The sequence below is a fragment of the Sturnira hondurensis genome, unplaced genomic scaffold (assembly GCF_014824575.4).
Source record: "Sturnira hondurensis isolate 20B ecotype Veracruz unplaced genomic scaffold, ASM1482457v3 Scaffold0021632, whole genome shotgun sequence".
In the NCBI taxonomy this organism is placed as follows: domain Eukaryota; kingdom Metazoa; phylum Chordata; class Mammalia; order Chiroptera; family Phyllostomidae; genus Sturnira; species Sturnira hondurensis.
Window position 1 is genome coordinate 3441138 of NW_028094263.1, and position 18799 is coordinate 3459936.

Below are 18799 nucleotides of genomic sequence, written 5' to 3' on the forward strand. Positions count from 1 at the left end.
GGGGGAGGGGGAGTGCCCGAGTCAGCTCCCCCTTGCTCTGTTACAGCCAGCTGGTTCCTGCCCTGGACCCATTCCTGGTGCAGACCCAGGGGTTTGCCTTACCGCATAGGTGCTTTCGGTCCCCCCACCTCATGGGACTGGTGACAGGCTCTTGGGGGGGGGGCACCTGCTGGCCCTTTTGTGCCTTGAATGCCCTGCTGACTGTACTCTTGGCACCACTGAAAAGGGGCATCCATCCCTTCCCATCAACCTGATACCTTTGCTGGCTCCAAATTTTGCAATCTATTTTCAGATGTAAAATGAGAGGCAGGAGTTAATAAGGAAATGGACTTGGGTACTAACCAGGGTCAAGGCCACACTAGTCTTAAGTAAAACCCTTTATCACCACTGGCTTTAAGCCAGCAACTCCCCAGTCCTCTGTGGTCCCTTTGGAACTGTGCCTGGCGGGGACCTTGCCCCGAGTCCCAGGCTCCCTCAGCACTGGGGAGCCGCTCAGCCCTGAGTCCTCCCGGGAGCAGGGGGGCAGAGCTGAGCGGCTGCCCGGAGCCTGGCGGGAGGAGGAGCGGGGGAGGGGGAAGGTGGGGAGATCCGGCTGGTGGGGGAGGCTCCGCTGTCTCCTTCCTTCCTGGTTCCTGCAGCAGCTGCTGCCGCTGCTCAGCTCGGTGAGGAGGGAACGGGCGACTCAGAGACGGTGACTCAGAGGCAGAGTGGCTGTGTGGGTCAAGGAGCACTGGTGTCAATGGACCCTGGGGTAAGGGGCCAAGCTGACATTCCCCCAGAGGGCTTCCTGCCACCTGAAGCTGTGGGGTCTGTTCCTCCGGAGAAGGGGGCGGGAATGGAGGTAGAGACAGGGCACCAACCTGGCTTATCTCGACCCCACACACCCTCTAGTGACAGAGCCTCCCCTCCAGCTGCAAGTGGTGAGAGGCCAGGACCCCACAGGGCCAGGAAAAGGGCACAGGCATGCCCAAACACCGGGAGAGATTGGGAACTTTCAGTGGCTGAATGCAGGAGTTTTCCCCCGGGTCAGCCTCTAGTAGCATGGGCCCCTCTCTCCCCACCTCCCAGCCACGCCTGTTCCATGGTGTCCCTGTTCCCTCTGGCCTCAACTCTTCAGGTGCTTACGGGCTCCATCAGAAGATCTGAGGCTGTTCCCCCAGCCTCAGGCCAACCTCACCCCTCCAGGCCCCTCCCTCCTCTCCCCCCCCCAACACACACAGCCTCATGCATTATTGATCTCCCGGTGGAGCCAGAATGGCCAGGGCTGGTGCCAAGGGCGCCTGTGGGCACTGCTGCGGGACCTGTGCAGACCTTGGCATGCTCTCGGCCACCCCTTCTCCTCCCTGCCTTCCCCGTTGTCTCCTTCGGCTCAGTCCCCTGCTCTGTCTGGGTGGCCAGTACTTTTCAGGAGCCCCAAGGACTGGGATGACAAAAAGGGCACGGTGAGGCTTCAGGAGAGGCTGAGGGTCCAAGGTGGGCATCCTAGGGGGCTGTTTGATGGGAGGAGGCACAGGGAGCAGCGAGGGCTGTCTCAGGCCTCAGTTTCCCCATGTAGAAGATGGGAGCCCAAGAACTAGAGGAAATGCGGGTCTACTGGTGGGGAGTTGGGGTGAAGGGATTGGGGGGTTCTGCAAGGGCCTCATGCTGTGGCAGAAGAGTCTCCAAGCCATGAAGGGAGGGGGGTGCAGGGTCTCAAAGGAAGAGGAGCTGGGTTGAGGTCTTGCTTGCCTAGTCTCTGAATTCCTCTGGCCCTTTTCTGGAGCCTCTTTCTTCACTCCCCTGCCTCCCCTCTCTCTGGTCACCCCCAGGGAATCCTCCAGAAAACACACCTAGTGTTTCCTGGAGCTCAGGAATGTGTGCTCAGAGTGGGGCTGGGTGAACTTTTTATGGCGGCACTGGCTGCTTCTCAGTAAAGGAGCACACAGTGGCTGTAGGAGGGTGGAGGCAGGGAGGCCCCCCCAAGGCGGGGCGGGGCCAGATGCAGGAGAGGCAGGACAGGTGAGCAGAAGATGTGTTAATGAACTCTGGTCTCAGAGGTGCGGGAGAGATCGGAGGTGGGGCAGGTGATAGCGGGTTCTGTGCTAATGAGGTCGGTCTCTCTCTCTCTCTCTCTCTCTCTCTCTCTCTCTCAGGACCGCCTGAGGACAAGGTGACACCCTTCCCCTTCCACCCTGCTCTGAATCCTCAGCAGGGAGTGGCCGCTCCCTTCTCCATGGACTTCCAAGAGAGGGGCCCTCCCTTGCCGTCTGAGAGCACTCTGTCTGCCAAGCCTGGTGGTGCTCAGCAGGTCTGAGGACGGGGAACAGGCAGTGGGTGGGCTTCATTTGGCCCAATGGGGCCTCACCAGCTGCATCCCCTACCCCTAACTCTGTCCTGGACTGCAGGCCTCTGAGCTGTGGGAGGTGGTGGAGGAGCCCAGGGGCCAGCGAGGTGTGGAGGGTACCATGCCCGAGAGGCAGGAAGGCCACCTACTCAAGAAGAGGAAGTGGCCTCTGAAGGGCTGGCACAAGGTAGGCTGGGCAGGGCGGAGGGCAGGGCCAGATGCAGGGCAGGCAGGATGGGGCTGCGCTGGGGCTGCTGGGTAGTGCTGGGGGGGCGGTGTCGAAAAGGAGAAGAACAGTCCTTGTGTACAGTTGCTCTCTCCCCACACCCTCTACTCCTGTCACTGGGTCCTGCTTCTCCTGGGCAACATCACAGAGGTACTTTGTGCTTGAGGATGGGATCCTTCACTACGCGACTACTCGGCAAGATGTGAGTCAGTGCCTGGTGGGGGTTTCGGGAAAGGTCTGGCCCCAAATGCCCTGGGCAGGCAGGGGCTCCTGGAGTCCCCCAGATCCCGGCCTGAATCCCAGTGCGCCATTCCTGGGGGTGGGGTCTTGAGCAAGCGTCTTCCCTGGGCCTCAGCTCCCTCATCTCTAAGATGGGGACAGTGCGGTCACCTATTTGTAGGGTCACTGCCATCTTGGTGAGGGCCCCCAGGACAGTGCCGGGTACAAAAGTGCCTAAGACAGGGAAGCTGCATCCTCCTCCGCCTTGTCCCATTAGTATGCTGGGAATAAGGACCTGAAGGCCCAGAACCCAGGCACTTCCTTCCTCAGCCTGCAGACCCCCGAGGGCAGGGGTAGATTTCCCTGCTCTGTGGCTCCCTTGAGCTTAGAATATGGCTCCTGAGTTCTGTACGCAGGTGGACGACAGAGAGGTCTCTGTTAGCTCTGTGACTTGGGCCTGAGGGCGAACCTGCGGGACACGATGGCTCTGTGGCCCAGAGGTCTAACACCAGCTCTTCCCCCCACCCCTGCCCCAGATCACCAAGGGGAAGCTCCATGGCTCCATTGATGTCAGACTGTCTGTCATGTCCATCAACAGAAAGGCCCAGCGCATTGACCTTGACACCGAAGACAACATCTACCACCTCAAGGTGACATCCCTGGGAGCCAGTTGGTGGTTTGGGGCCCATGGGAGAGGGGGACAGGGGCTGAGGGTCTGTCCCTGAGTTTGACAGGAGGGGAGCTTCCCTCTTGTCCAATGGCCAACAGCAAACCACCCCTACTGGTGGTCAGGCGGACACACACAGAACGGAGGGCTCAGACACCTGGGGGAGCTGTGCCCCACCTCCCTGCAGGGGCCCCTCTGTGAGCAGGACACTGAGGGAGAGAGCCTGCCTGCTGGGGGCCAGGGCCCTGGCGTCTTGGCCCTGGAAAGGAGCCCTCCTTCCGTGTGTCTGTTGCCCTCACCAACACTCTTGCAGATCAAGTCTCAGGACCTGTTCCAGAGCTGGGTGGCCCAGCTTCGTGCCCATCGCCTGGCCCCACGCCTGGACGTGCTCGGCAACACTCACAGGAAGGTAAGGTGGGCCCTGGGGCAGGAGATGTGGGGATTCAAACATGGCGGCCTCAGGGCACAGTGAGCCCCAGCCAGGTGGGCGCCATCCCTCCTGACCCTTGACCACCGCACAGGTTCCCGGTGCCCAGCTTCCCACCACGGTTAGTGCCTCAGCGCTACCTGGAGTTGGACCTCGGGAGAAGGTGTCTTCCTGGCTGAGGGGCAGTGATGGCCTAGACCGCTGCTCTCACGGTGAGGGGCCCCTGGCTTGCCCCGGCCAGTAGAGCCTGCGCTGTCAGGTTTGGAGGGCATCTGCAGCCAAAGAAGGAGAACTTGTTAAAATGTTACCTCCGTCCCTGCCTCAGGGAGCCGCAGTCTGATGGGAGAGACAGCCTCTGCCGCCCAGCTGTTTGCCCCCCAGCTGTTTGCCCCCCTGCACCCCACCCCCACCCCATCCTGGGAGCCCCAGTCCTACAGAGGGGGCGGGGCTTGTGCCCTGGGCATGTGGACAGGGCGTGGCCTCACGGAGAAAGAGCTCCAGATGCCCATCCAGGGAGGGATAGTGCCTGGGAAGGGTGCTCTGGAATTGGGTTCCTGGAGTCGGGGCTGTGATCCTGGCCTGGGAGAGGGGAGGGCACACCCTTGAGGATGAAGGAGTGGGGCCATAGAGGTAACTCGTGGTGTGGGAACCATGGAGACCAGGGTGCCGGCCTCCCGGGACACCATTGCAGGGCCAGACCAAGGGTGGGACCTGGGACCTGGGAACAGCTTTGGGCTCACGATCGGGGAAGAGGGAGACAGTGTCAGGGTTTCCCTGGCTGCTGGGTGTCGTCTTTGGAGGGAGAAGGAGAGCTGGGGGACAGACTTCGGGTACCTGGCCAGGGTGGGGAGCACCCCCTTACTCGCCCCTCCCGCAGAGCTCTCTGAGTGTCAGGGGAAGCTCCAGGAGCTGCACAGACTGCTCCAGAGCCTGGAGTCGCTGCACCGGATTCCCTCGGCCCCGGTGATCCCCACACACCAGGTGAGGCCCCGGGCAGGGGGCGGACTCCTGCCTGCCACCTTCATCCCATCCCTTCCCTGGGACAGTCCCCAGTCCCACGTATGTCACCGCTGTTTCCAGGAGCGGCACACGTCTGCCTAGTCGCCCCTCCTCCTATGTCCAGAGTGCCTCCGGATTGTCTCTCTGTCCCTTCGGAGGGACCCCTTCCTCCTGTCTGCCAGGGTACCAGTCTTCTTCCTCAAAGATGTCCCTTGTCTCTACGCTGTCTCCCATGGTCATCTGCCTCTTTCCCCGCTTTGGTGGTCACTGTCCCTTTTCTCCACCCTGAGAGTGAAACTCCCCTCATCTCAACTTGCCAGGCCTCAGTGACAACTGAGAGACCCAAGAAGGGGAAACGGACCAGCCGCATGTGGTGCACACAGAGTTTCGCCAAGGATGACACCATTGGACGGGTGAGGTGGGGCATAGACCCCAGTCCTGGGGGGGAGAGCGCTCTGAAGGGGACTGACCCCTTCCACCTCTTTCCTTCACCCACAGGTTGGTCGTCTCCATGGCTCTGTTCCTAACCTATCTCGGTACCTGGAGTCCCGGGACCACTCAGGACCCCGGGGGCTGCCACCCCCAGACTATGCTCACCTGCAGCGCAGTTTCTGGGCCCTGGCCCAAAAGGGTGAGTGGGAGCAGGAGGGCAGCTTGGAGCAGGCGGGTGGGTGGGGGGGCAGAGGGTCTGACGCCTGCCCCGCCCCCACAGTGCACAGCTCGCTCAGCAGCGTCCTGGCTGCCCTCACCACCGAACGGGACCGACTGAGGGACCTGCACCAGGGCTCCGAGCTGTCCAGGACGGGGGTGAGGCTTGGGGACAGGGTGGCTGGCCCAGCGCAGGCCTGGGGGTGATAGCAGATGGGGGCTGGGAAGGGGGCGTGGCAGGGCAGGGAGAGTTTCAGCCTGCTGGTGGCCTGTCCCCTCACCCTTCCCCTGCAGGTCTCTGAGGCCTCAGCTGGCCCAAGGCGCCTCCACTCTCTGTCCGTCTCCTCGGACACTACGGCTGACTCCTTTAGCTCCCTGAACCCTGAGGAGGTAGGAGCCCGGATGGGCTGCGGGGACCATTCCCTGCGGGGCCTTCTGTCCTGGCGGGAGGAGTGAAGGCATGGGTGGTTTTCAGACCCCAGACAGCCCAGAAATCCTGCTCCGACTTCTTCCATGTAACATTGGCAGTGGCCATGTTACTTCACAGTATGCAGAAGGCTTTCATTGAATTCAGAGGCAGTGGTTCCTGCCCTCAAGTTCACAGAGGAGGAAACTGAGACTCAGAGAGTCCCCTTGTCAGGCCCAGCAGAGCCTTGTCATGCTGGGGACCAGCAGAGCCAGGACCCGGGGGTTCCCAGCAAAGGCTCCGGGGCCCTACTCTGTGGAGCCAACTTTGCGGCCCCGAGCCTCAGGGTCTTCATCTGCAAAGTGAGGGTCCTAAGTGCACCTACCTCGTGGGGTGTCAGGACAGACTGAGTTTAACACCCACAGAGGGCTTGGAGCTGGGCTCAGAGTCGGCGCCCAGGAAGCGTGAGCTGTTACTGTGGAACCAGGGTCTCCTTACCCCCAGGCTGGCGTTCATGCCTCTACTTCCGCCCCGGCTGCGTCTTCCCCTGCCTGACAGGTTTCACACTCTGTCCTGCTTAGGCCTCCTCTCCAGGGGGCTGCCAGGCAGGGGGAGCCCGCCCATCTCCGGGCTTGGCATCCTCGGTCTGACATCCGTCCTGCTTCCGCAGCAGGAAGCTCTGTACATGAAGGGGCAAGAGCTGACCCCCCAGCTGTCTCAGAGCAGCGTCCTGTCCCTCGCGGATTCCCACACAGAGTTCTTTGATGCCTGCGAGGTTCTTCTCTCCGCCAGCTCTTCTGAGAATGAGGTGAGGGAGGCGGGAAGCTGGCAGCAAGAGGAGGGGACCCTGCAAATATCAGGGTAGAGTTTAGAGAGACTGGAATCTATGGATTCCCCAATCCTTTCTCACTGCCTCCGCCGCTCTCTCTGGGAACATGTCCAGCAGGCTGGATGTGAGTGGCCCTGGTCACCAATCTCTGCTTTGTCCTTGTTGGCGATAAAGCCTCAGCTCCCTACCCCCCCCCACACTTTCCTGTGACCCCATTTCAGACCCAGTTCTCCATTGAACCCTACCCCCTGAATTTTAGTAATTCCCCAACTGCCTTTCCCTGTGTGTCTCCAAAGTCCCCGAGCTCCACCCCCAGCCACCCATCCCAGTTGAAGGGCCAGGCCCTCTCTCTCCCAAAGTGGCAGGTGACGCAGGGCCTTCCGGGGCAGTATCGTAGGGCTCAGACCTCCCCAAATATATTCTCTTCCCCTTCCCACCAAAGGGCTAGCTGGGCAGAGTCCTGCCAGGCCCTGGGCACTGCCCAGCTGCCGGGGGGAGGCCCAGTCTGCCCGGCCTGTCATCTGTCCCGGCCCAGGGCTCAGAGGAGGAGGAGGAGTCGTGCATCAGTGAAATCACCACCAGCCTGTCCGAGGAGGTGCTGGACCTCAGGGGGACGGAGCGCTGTCCAAAAGGTGCCAGCCAGGTGTTTGGGCAGTGGAGGCGGGGGCGGGCGGCGCTGGAGATGGGTGGAAAAATGCTGGTGTCCATAGCCCAGGCCCCTTGGGAAGGCAAGCCCTTGTGGTGACTGGTGGCTTTGGGTGCTGCCTCCAGAGGTGACTGCAGGAGGTGAGGAAGGCTGAGCGGTAAGCTATAGAATGTTCCAGGTGGGACAGGCTCCGGCCTGCGGCCAGCCTCCTTTCCAGTCCTCTGAAAAGGGTCGGTGGGGCCTGACAGACAGGGAGGAGGAAGAGATCCCTCTTCGCCACTTTGCGGATGTGTCGCTTTGGGGATGTCATTTCATTCGTTGGAGCCTGTTTCCTCATCTATGACATGGGCGGAGTGATCTGCACCCCGACACCGATTTCTGTTTATGGAAGGAACAGGAGGCAAGGGCGGGGACTCAGAAAGGGCTCCTAGGGTACGAGGTTTCCCGCTGCCCACCTAAATGCCCTGGGAGCTGGCCAGGAGTTAGATCCCCGGCCGCCTTGCCCCATAGTGACTGGGACTTGGGGTAGGAGGCAGCAGGGCTGTGGGCCAGCCTGTGGGCCTGCCGCACCTGCATGACAGAGAGTGACGCGGCTGTGCGGGGCTGCAGGGGTGTGTGTTGCAGCGAGAGCCGCAGGCCCACCCCGTCGCCGCTGCCTGCCGGCGGCCAGTGGGCCCGGAGCTGACGTGAGCCTGTGGAACATACTCCGCAACAACATCGGCAAGGACCTGTCGAAGGTGTCGATGCCCGTGCAGCTCAACGAGCCGCTCAACACTCTGCAGCGGCTGTGCGAGGAGCTGGAGTACAGCAGCCTGCTGGACCGGGCCAGCCGCACCGACGACCCCTGCGAGCGCATGGTACTGGCTCCCACCCGCCCTCGGCCCGGCGCGGGCTGCCTCTTCTGACTGTGGGAGGCTGCCTCCCAGAAAGCCCTGGCCCGGCCGTTACCTCGCTGCCAAAGCTCCAACCCAGGGCCCCAGTCCTTGCTTGCAGTGGGGGCATGTCTCCTTCCCGGGTCCCCACCACCCCCAGTGGCTTTCTCCCCGGCCCCGCCCCCGCAGGTGTACGTCGCCGCTTTTGCTGTCTCTGCCTATTCCTCCACGTACCACCGAGCAGGCTGCAAACCCTTCAACCCGGTCCTGGGGGAGACCTATGAGTGTGAGCGGCCTGACCGAGGCTTCCGCTTCATCAGTGAGCAGGTGTGGGCCCCGAAAGAAGGGGGCTGGTCTCACAGGCTGGCGGGCAGGGAGGCACCCGAGCTGCAGAGGGGCCAGGGCATGGGACACAGCACAGGGCGGTTGGCTCGGTACCAGGCCCTGGGCCACATGCTGGAGGTTTGGAGGGCTCTACTCGAAGGAGCTCCCTGATTTGTGGGTGGTGGGACTTGAAACAAGGAGTTACTGTGCCCTGTCCTAGAGCTGGGATCCTGGAAGCTCACAGGAGGTTGTTCCGCTTCCCCTGGGAAGGCACTAGGGGGTGATCTTGAGCTACTTCTTGAAGGATGAACTGGAGCTTGCCAGGAACACAAGAGGCTAGGTAGAATGGGGTATTCCAGACGGTGTAAAGGAACGGATGGAGCAGTTGGGACCGGGTTAGGGACAGGGGCGGAAGATGAGGCTGGGCCAGGCCCTGAGGGGCCCTGCAGGTGGTGCAGCTGAGGGCAGGTTTGTTTTCAAGTCGTAAAGGCTGTGGGGGGTGGGGCACAGCATTGGAGGGTTGTGAGTGGTAGAGTGACATGCTCAGAGTTGCCCTTTATAAGGAACACTCGGGCAGCCGTGTGCGGTCACAGAAGACCATTAGGAGGCCCTTTCAGGCCCTTCTCTAAGAGCTGGTGAGGACCTGCACTTAGGCTGTGGCAGCTGGATGGGGTGGACGGGGGATTCAAGAGCTATTTGTGTATTGCCCTTGGCATGACTCAGTGGTCAGTAGAATCTTCTTACTAGTAAGGAGTGGGGAAGTGGCTGGTGGGAGGGGGAAAGTCTGGGGTGGCCTGGAGTTCCAGGATTGGGGGTTTGGGCGGTGCCAGTGAGCAAGGTGGAGCGTCTGGGAGGAAGGTAACTGAACTGGGGAGACTCCTGGTCTGGTGAGCTCTGGGGCACGTGGGCCTGGAGCGCCCGAGAAAGCGCTCACAGGGGGCCCACAGATGGGGGGTCACCACTTGGATGGCGAGCAGCGTCCCGGACTGCTCCCAGAGGGGGTCAGAGTGTGGGTAGGGAAGGCAGAGGAGCCCTGGAGTGAGAGGGGAGAGGTGGACAGGCCACGGGACTTCGGGGGTGTCACTGGCTTCCTGGTGAGGGAGATTTCAGACAAAGGCTGGGGGCCAAGGCTGGATTATGGTGAGTGTAAATTGGAAGTAAAAAAAGAAAAAGAAAGAGAGAGAGAGAATGAAAGAAATGCAGGATATTTCTCCAAAAATTTTTACCATGAGGGAAAAAGGGAGGAAAGGAGGGTGGCAACCAGAGGGGGAGACAAAAGGTCGAGGCTATTTTTTTTTGTTTGCTTAGATTTTAAATGTTTTTGAAAACAGGGTGATGGGTTCACAGCCCGATAGCGAACACAGCAGAGAATGGCCCCACCCCCCTCCGAGGGGATGGCTGCTGCCAGTGTGTGCTTCGTGCACACACAAGCAAACACATACACCCCTGGGAAGGCTCGCTGTTTAAGGTGGAGGAAGCAGGAGACCTGTCTACTCAGAGAGACAGGTCCATAGAGGGAAGGACTGCAGTGCAGAGGGAGGCGTGATGGGAGCAGTGAGGCCCCGAAGGAAGGGGTGGGAGGCATCGTGGAGGAGGAGAGGGGCCCTGGGCTGGTGGTGGGTCAGGTGGGAGCCTGTAAACAGTGGGTGGAGTTGCCAGCTCTGGTCTCCCCCTGATCATGGGGGGGATGAGTATGATTTGAAGGGGATGGCTCGGGTGTCGGCCCTCAGAAGATTCTGGGGATGTGAGGTCCCCGGTGTAGACACGATGTCGAAGGAGAAGTTTCTCAGCGTGTGCTTCATCTGGGTCGCACAGCAGGGTGGGGGGCTCCTGAGAGCAGGGACTGGGGGCAGCACGGAGGAGCCCAGTGCTGGGAGCTGTGGCCAGTGGTGGCAGCGGGTTCTCAAGGGTGCTGGGGGGCGGGGCTGGGAGTGGTGGAGGCATCTCAGCCGGGTGGGAAGGTGGCAAAGCCCCGGCTGACAGGCCGGCTGGCGGGCGCAGCTAGGAGTCTTGGCAGGAGCTCCAGGCAGCAGGGAATGGGCATAGAGGCAAGGTAGGCAGGCTGTGCGATACAGGAGTTCAAGGTTCCGCAGGCAGAGCCGTTCCCAGGAGCACAAAGTCAGGGTTTTCCAAGAGTGTAGTGTGGAGGCAGCTTTGGGGAGAAGAAGGTGAGGGAAGAGGGTCCTCATGAGAGGGTGGGCTTTCAGGCTGGGCAAGGTGGAGTCCCCACCTGGCACTGCTGGACAGCTTCATGGGCTTGAGCAGAGGTTCTGGGGCGCGCCAGAGACTGGGGTGGCAAGGACAGCTCCAGAGGGTAGTGAGGAGGGAGAACGTAGGCACCTCATGCGCAGGAGAAAATGATGAGATTTGGGTGGTGGCCAAGTGTTACAGGGACAAGAGACCTGGAACTACCTGATCTCTGGTTCACAGGGGAAGTGGGGGTGGGGGTAAGGGGCTTTGGGGAGCCTCGAGGGCAGCCTCAAGAGGACATCCTTGCCTACTAAGGTCTCCCACCACCCCCCAATCTCGGCATGCCACGCGGAGTCTGAGAACTTCGTTTTCTGGCAAGGTGAGGAGGGAGCCTGGGGGGGCGGCCTGAGGGGCGGACCTGAGGGCGAAGGGCAGATGGGGCGGAGCCAGGCACTCTGTCTTATCACTGCTGTCCCTCTCCCTCCCCAACCCAACTCCAGACATGAAGTGGAAGAACAAGTTCTGGGGGAAATCCCTGGAGATCGTACCTGTGGGGACAGTGAACGTCAGCCTGCCCAGGTGAGTGCAAGGCCCAGGCCACAGGCCGTGGTCTGCTGGGCTGGGACAGGGAGGGACAGGACAGGATGGAGAGGCCTGGCCTGACGCTGCTGGGGGCGGGGCAGTGTCTGTACACTTTGCTTCTACATTTGTGCCAATTTCCAGTAGAGAAAGGTGACACATCTAACTTGGTTAGACACATCTAGCACATCTAGCTGGGAAGGCTCCTCAAGGTCATCTGATACGTGGCTTTCACAGGTTTTTGACCATGACTTCCAGTAAGAGATGTATTTCAGACTCCAAGCCAGTGTGTGCACACACCGGTTCCCACACAGGCACAGATGCACACACACCAAAACCTGAGTTGATCTCAGAACGGGTCACCAATCAATCACATTTGAGACACCCTCATCCAGCTCATTTTGTAGGTGGGGACCGCAGAGAAGAACGGCTTGCCCAGTGAGGCCCAGGAGTTAGCCAGAGGCCAATGTCGGGGTAGTGGGGGCAAGCCCGGGGGTGGGGGTCGAAAGTCCTGGCTGGGAGTCCTGGTTCTGCCGCTTTGTAGTTGTGCAAGTGGAAGAAAGACTTGATGCCTCAGAACCTCAAGTTCGCTCTAAAACAAGACTAACGGAGGACGCTGATGGAAGGGGGGTGGTAAACAGGACTGTAGAACAGAGCCATCACTGTCCCGGGCACCCAAGGGCACCGCCCCTGTCTGTGTTTTTCTCCCCATGGCTCAGGGCCTCAGGGGCCTTATGAGTGAGTGGGGACGTGTTCCTGGGTATTTTGGGGGGCTGCTCTGCTTTATAAATACGTCGCCCTTTGGGGAAGAGCCAGAGTCAGGGCTCTGGGCTGCTTCTGCAGACCCGTGTGACCTGCTCTGAGAGACCCGGGGCTCCCAGCTCAGGGCGGCTCTTATTTCCCAGGGCTGGCCAGCTGCCCCCCACCTGCATCCCGTGCTCTCTCTCAGGTTTGGGGACCACTTTGAGTGGAACAAGGTGACATCCTGCATCCACAACATCCTGAGTGGCCAGCGCTGGATCGAGCACTACGGGGAGGTCCTCATCCGGAACACGAAGGACAGCTCCTGCCACTGCAAGATCACCTTCTGCAAGGTGGGCACCGCCTCCGCCTCCAGCCCTGCCTGGCCTGGCCCAGCCGGCAGCTCCCACGGGGGGAGGGGGAGGGACCGGCTGCCTGAGCCGCCAGCCCCTGCCCCCACCCCAGGCCAAGTACTGGAGTTCCAGCATCCACGAGGTGCAGGGTGCCGTGTTCAGCCGGAGCGGCCGTGTCCTCCACCGGCTCTTCGGGAAGTGGAATGAGGGCCTGTTCCGGGGGTCCCTGCCCGGGGGTCAGTGCATCTGGAAACCCAGTAAGTGGGGTGATGGGGGAGGGCTGGGCAGGGCTGGGGCCTCGATGGCCCAGTCCGCCTGCCCAGCCCCTGCCTTTTCCCCAGACTCAATGCCCCCAGACCACGAGCGAAACTTCGGCTTCACTCAGTTTGCCTTGGAGCTGAACGAGCTGACGGCGGAGTTGAAACGGTCCCTGCCTTCCACGGACACACGGCTCCGTCCCGACCAGAGGTCAGTGCTGGCCAGGCACCGCCCTGGAACCGCAGGCTCCCCCCGCCCCCAAGTGGGTTCCAAGTAGGGTCAAGGCTTTGTCCTTCCTTCCCTCACTTGCCTCAGGGAGATGGGGCCTGTCTGGGGGCTGAGCTGGGCAGGAGACAGAGGCCTGGACTTGGGGGCCACTGAGGGGAGCATTCCGCTGATGGCCATCTGGATGCTCAGGTACCTGGAGGAGGGCAACATACAGGCCGCGGAGGCCCAGAAGAGAAGGATCGAGCAGCTTCAGCGAGACAGGCGCAAAGTGATGGAGGAGAACAACATCGTCCACCAGGCTCGCTTCTTCAGGTCTGCTCTGCCCTCGTGCTGGGTCCCTGCCAGGGAAGCTCCCCTCCCCTCCCCTCCCCTCTGGCCTCTTCCTGCCTTGAGTGGGTCTGGCACTGGGAGGCGAGGTCTCCAACCGGCCCCAATTCTGATGTTCACTCTCCTCCTCCCGTGGCTCTCCTCCCGCAGGCGGCAGACAGATGGCAGTGGGAAGGAGTGGTGGGTGACTAACAACACGTACTGGCAGCTGCGGGCTGAGCCCGGCTACGGGAACCTGGATGGAGCCGTGCTGTGGTAGCCCCGGCCCCAGGGGCAGGAGGCTCTGGCTCCTCCCTCCTGCCTCCACCGGCACCACACGGACACACGGGCAAAGCCAGGCTCCCCGCTCACTGTCCTGGAGACCAGAGGGTCAGCCCTGCTCCAGCCCTGTCCCCTCTGCTGGCCAGAGGGGCTGCATCTCAGCCCATCGCCCACCCCAAATTCTGGGTGAGAAGCAGGATTCATCCTCCCCCAGTCTCGTTGCCCCCATAACCGGCATGTAAGACCCTTCTTGCTCTGTCACCCCTTTTCTTCCCTGTTGGGGTATTTGGGGGAGACTCCAGGCCCTCGAGGAGCTGCTCCCCATTTCAGTGCCTTCCTAGGCCACTGGATGCTCCCCAGGCTTCCTGTGCGGTGTGGGTGGGTGAGTGAAGGAGCGTGGGCAGCGTTTTCTCCCACCCATCCCTCCTCGGCCCCTGTCCGGCATCTCCCCGAGCCCTGGCCCAGTGGGGCTCCCTTCGCTCAGTCTCTGGCCATGTCTCCCATCCTTCTGAATACCCTCCTCCCAAACTGCGCAACACCTGCGGCTTCCAGCTCCTTCAGCCTGGGCCCTAGTGGTTTCCTTCAGGACCCCTCAGGGCAAATGAGGCCTCTCCGAAAGGCAAGGCAGGACACCTGGCCTCCAACCCCCGGAAGTGAGTGGGCGTGCGTGTGAGTGCCAGTCTGTGTGGAAGAGCGGGTGTGCGCGCGTGTGCCTGTGCACTGCTCGCAGGCGAGCAGGACCCCTCCTGTAGCCCGGGCCTGGGTGTCTGCCACTGCTGCTGCTCACGTTCACACCGTCTGCCTCCGACAAGGTGAACTGCGACATCCCAGGCTCCAATAAAGACTGTCCCCACCCTTGGCCTGTGGCCGTTCATTGAACACAGTGCATTGAGGCTCAGCCAAGGCCTACCGCTCTCCACTCGCCAGGGCTCGAAAGCTGATATCTCGCTCCCTCAAACCTCACATCCTGCCCACACACCTCAAGTGTCCTTCAGCTCTGGCCCTTCCTGCAATGGCGCCTGGCCTCAGCCGGGCCCCGTGAACCCTTACCTCGGTTATTGCCATAGCCTCTAGCCTCGGAGCCTCCAGTTATGCCCAGGGCAATGCTGGCTCTCAGGGTGAGATTTTAAGAGAAAAATGGTACCTTGTACCTGCTTCGGATACACCCATTGCTTGTAAGTACCTAGAGAAAAATCCAAACTCTTCCACCTGGCAGAACACTGCATGGTCCCTCTCCCCCTCTGGCATAGAGTGCTGACCCCCACACCCAGTGTCCACAGTCAGGTCTGGGCCCCCACCTCCCACGTCCCCCACCCTAGACTAGTGAGCCGTCAGGGAAGGGTGGGAGGGAGGAAGCAACTCGAAGGGGCCAGAGAAGAGGACCAACTGGACACGGTTTCTCTTCTTCCCCCACCACCCAGGCTGAGCCCAGCTGTTACGTCAAAACTGCCTTCAGACCCTTCATTCCCTCGTCTGGCTGCTCGTGTAGCTTGGAGGAGGCTGTGCTGGGGTGGCCCAGTCTCCTAGCCCCGGACCCCGCCCCAGCCCCAGAGCGGCCCAGGCCCTGCTGCACTTTGACAGGTGTCTCTCGAGACCAAGTCGTGCCTTCGCTGGGGTCTGGCAAGAACAGGGGAGACCCTGAGCGACCATCGCCCTTCCGGTCCTGGTCCTTGTCTCCTACCCCCTCCCCAGCCCTGGGGGAGGGGTGGTGGGCCACATTGCCAGTTTCTGGAGAGTGTTAAAGTTTAAACGAACACAATTGCTTTGACACTATATACCAGAAATAACCTCAATCCATTCCAAAAAAGCCACAGCCTACACGCATTCAGGATATTTATTTTTTTAAAGATTTTATTTATTTTTAGAGAGGGGAAGGGAAGGAGAGAGAGGGAGAGAAACATCAATGTGTGGTCGCCCCTCACATGCCCCTACCAGGGACCTGGCCTGCAACCCAGTCGTGGGCCCTGACTGGGAATCGAACCGGAGACCCTTCGAGTCACAGGCAGGCACTCTGTCCACTGAGCCACACCAGCCAGGGCGCACTCAAGCTATTTAAAAAGCAGCAACAACAACAAGACGCACGGCCCTCCTCCCCCATGTCTCCACTCAGGGCAACACAGAGCCTGACGGACCGGCCTGTGTTCAGCTTCCACACATTTCAAGAATTAGTTTCAAATAGTCCCAATTTCAAAGTTATGGTTCAAATGGAGACAGACTAGCAACACCTGCTCACAGGAACCAGGCGCTCTGCGGCTGGTGCCATCGGAGACCAGCCTCTCCCAACCCAGGCACCAAGTCAGCGACGGGAAATGGTCGGGGTGGTTTCGCTCTCGCTGGGGCCCCCGCGGGCGAGAGGCTTTCCTGCTGGAGGGCTGTCTTCTTACAAACCCTCCCCACGGGGTCAGGGTGAGTCATCGCTGATGGGGTGCTCGAGCCACGCCGAGCTCTGTGGACACAGTGTGAAGGGCCCAACGCAGCTGTGGGTGGGTGGTGACCACGTCCTGGCCACTGGGAGACTGGCTGTGGCTGGTGGTGGGTGGGGGCGGGGAGGGGGTGTGTGCTCAAGTCTGGTCCGGGGCCGGAATGGGGGCCTCCATTTCCGAGCCTGTCTGGGTTTAGTCCAACGGCACACAGGAGGACTGCTCACCAGGGCGGGTGGAGGCAGCCCAGCGCAGACCTGGGCCCCCCAGCTTTGGTTGCAGGACATGGCAGGCTGGGGCCAAGGGGAGGAATGTGGGCTTAAAGGCCCCACGTCTTGGGAAAGGCAGGAGATGGAACACACTGGTTTGTAAAGCCAGGGACCAGCTTCTCTGGATGAGCAAAGATCCCAGTTTGAAGAGCCAGGGAAACCCCTGGGCCTGATGTGGTGGCAGTGGGGGCAGGAGGCAGGCAGGAGGGGCAGTTCTCACCTCACCCACTGTGGGCCTTCCACCCCAAACCACTCCACCCAGAGAGAGAGAGAAATGTGTGTGTGTGTTTTAAAATTCAGCTGTTGAATAGCTGATGAGGATGCCTAGTTGCAAGGGGTAAAAGGGCCGAAAATACTTATAACCCCTGATTCCTCGAGTCTTCTGAATGACGACTAGTTTTGGTGTGTGTGTGTGTACTTGTAACGAACCTGAGAGGGGAAAGAGCACGGAACCCGTGCAGGAGCCAGGTGTCGAAGATAAACGCGATTGGACACTCAAAGTGGTGAGGGCAGATTTCACTCAGTGATTACCGACAGCCAGGGAAAGCTGGTGTTCAAAGGCAAAATGAGGGAGGGAGAGGGGGAAGGGTGGGGTCTCCAGCAGACTCAGAGAGGTGGGAAATGGTCGGTGCAAATGCGAGTAGGCTGGGTGGGCAGGGAGGTGCAGGGGGCGTCCTGCTGGCTGGCATCATGGAAGTCAGGACCCCACCTGCCGGAGGAGCCTGGGAGACAGGCCCTGGCCTTCCTGGTGGTTACATCCACGGGAAAGGCTTCGGGTCCTGGAGAAAGATGCTCCACTCCCGAGCTGTAGAGGTCACATGTGTGCCTCAAAGCGACAGAGGAAGGAGTCACAAGTGCACGTCTTAGAAAGGGAGTCAGGGGCCTCCTGTCAGGTGTTGGCTGGGACAGAGGGTAAGTTCTCCAGGCCACACCAGGCTTTCTTGGGCAGGACTGTGGGGGGGGTGCCCTGGGGTCACCCTAGGGACTCAGTCGCACGTGGCCAGAGGCTGTGCTGGTGTAAGGGGTTCGATGAGTCTTTATGTGCAGAGTCCGCAGTGCTCACAGGGCACTTCTCATTGACGTATGTCGTCACAAGAGGCCCAGGGTACGGCAGGTGTTTCCAGACCCTGATGTGTACAGAGGCATGGTTCATACGGAAAAGTCCAAATGGTTGGTGCTATGCTCCTTAATGCCAGGACCCTGGGAATGCTGGGTGTGGTTCCTAATATGAGAAGTCTCTCAAAATGACGGGTGGGCTGGGCTGTAGGACATTGGAAGGACTGGGGCTGCAGCAGGAAGGAGAGAGAATGGGGTTGAGAGTCAGCTTCAGAGTTCCTGGATCTGGAGCCAACGTGGTAAGATTCTTCAAGCATCCTCAAGAGGGCGCCAGAGCCTCTTGAAAGGTCCAAATCAGGCTTTTCCTGAGCCCACCTGGCAGGCGGCCGCAGCCACTGTCTGCTCAGAGCATTAGGCCCCCAGGAATCCAGCAGTGGCTGGGTCCCAGCTCCGCGGTGATAAATGACAGTGGCAGACACTAATCAGCCCACACTCCTGCAGATTGCCTGTGCACTCAGCCTCTGCCCACCTTTGCTGTTCCGAGAGCACCCGCTGGCTTGGGAGATCCCTTCTCCGGGAGACCCCCCCACCACCACTCCCAAAGCTGCCTAGGTGGTTTGGGGAAGGTGACCAGGCCCCACTGGTGATGTCTCCTCGCTGCCAGGGAACGCATCCCCCAAGACAGCTGGTCCGGGATCCGCACCCCCTGCCTCCACACAGAGTGCTCCCAAGAGACCTTTCCCCTAAGTTCCCGCTACCTGCCCTCCCCCTCCACTTCTGTACCCCCGCCCAGAGCCATCGACCTGGGGAAGGAACCCTGAATGTGATTTTGTGCCCTAGCTCTGAACTTCCAAAGAGAAAGGCGGGTGGGGCGGGGGGAGAATAGGAAGAGGACTCCCTTAGGTCCAGACAGGTGGCCCCGCCAGGGCCTCTGCTTCCAAGGGCCCAGCTCTGGTGTTCCTCTGGCAGTGCCCCTCCCCACGGGGCTGGAAGTCCGTGGGGTTGAGGGAATGTGGGGCCCGGACCCTTGAAGACAGTAGTGTGGGAAACGGGGACCCTGGGATTACAGACCAGTTGGTTTCCGGGCAGCAGTGCGGGGATCTCCCAGGCAGCCTTGCTGGGGCTGACTGCCTGCTGGTATGCGTGCCCCCGGCGCCTGGCAGGCAGGGCTCAGCCATTGGCCCAGGGCCAAGTCTCCCTGCATCGCTGAGGGACTTGGAGGGTTTTGAGAATTCTAAACTTGAACCTGGACTTTGAGGTCATAACGAAGTTACATTTTTGTTACAATTGGGAGGTAGAACATACTTTATCTGCTAGTCTGGTTTATAGTCTAAGTACTTAACGTAGTATATGTGGGCCTGTGTTTGTACTCATCCTGGGTCCCCCACGTCACAGGCATGGGCCTGAGAAGATTTCTTGTATTGTGCTTCTGAAACACATGTGTGTGTGTGCATGTGTGTGTGTTTGTGGGGACATCCACTGTGCCCTCTTGGAAAGAACAAGAATGGAGACCAGCAGGAAGCCAGGCCAG

The 18799-nt window shown here is 60.6% G+C and overlaps 1 protein-coding gene across 4 annotated transcripts; it reads left to right on the forward strand.

The window, feature by feature from the left end:
• Positions 1-626: 626 nt before the first annotated feature.
• OSBPL7 (oxysterol binding protein like 7) lies at positions 627-14402 on the forward strand. Of its 4 annotated transcripts, none has more exons than XM_037033382.1 (23): positions 627-751; positions 2133-2287; positions 2385-2510; positions 2698-2751; positions 3305-3418; positions 3749-3844; positions 3957-4074; positions 4740-4843; positions 5182-5274; positions 5360-5492; positions 5574-5668; positions 5804-5899; positions 6586-6723; positions 7280-7376; positions 8000-8247; positions 8452-8589; positions 11092-11155; positions 11277-11355; positions 12305-12449; positions 12562-12706; positions 12791-12917; positions 13125-13247; positions 13413-14402. In XM_037033382.1, exons 2-23 carry the CDS (start codon positions 2213-2215, stop codon positions 13519-13521), a joined length of 2517 nt encoding a protein of 838 aa, XP_036889277.1. In that variant the 5' UTR covers positions 627-751; positions 2133-2212; the 3' UTR covers positions 13522-14402. The 4 variants fall into 4 exon arrangements, with proteins under 4 accessions (XP_036889277.1, XP_036889279.1, XP_036889278.1 ...); XM_037033384.1 differs by having other exon boundaries at positions 12835-12917; XM_037033383.1 differs by having other exon boundaries at positions 6589-6723.
• The last annotated feature ends 4397 nt before the right edge of the window (positions 14403-18799 follow it).

Excerpts from the sequence above, each read along its gene's own strand:
- OSBPL7 (XM_037033382.1), top strand. The coding sequence starts at position 2,213 with ATGGACTTCCAAGAGAGGGGCCCTCCCTTGCCGTCTGAGAGCACTCTG. Across the intron at positions 2,288-2,384 it reads AGCCTGGTGGTGCTCAGCAG|GCCTCTGAGCTGTGGGAGGT; the intron begins GTCTGAGGACGG and ends CCTGGACTGCAG. Across the intron at positions 7,377-7,999 it reads GACGGAGCGCTGTCCAAAAG|GGGTGTGTGTTGCAGCGAGA; the intron begins GTGCCAGCCAGG and ends GCGGGGCTGCAG.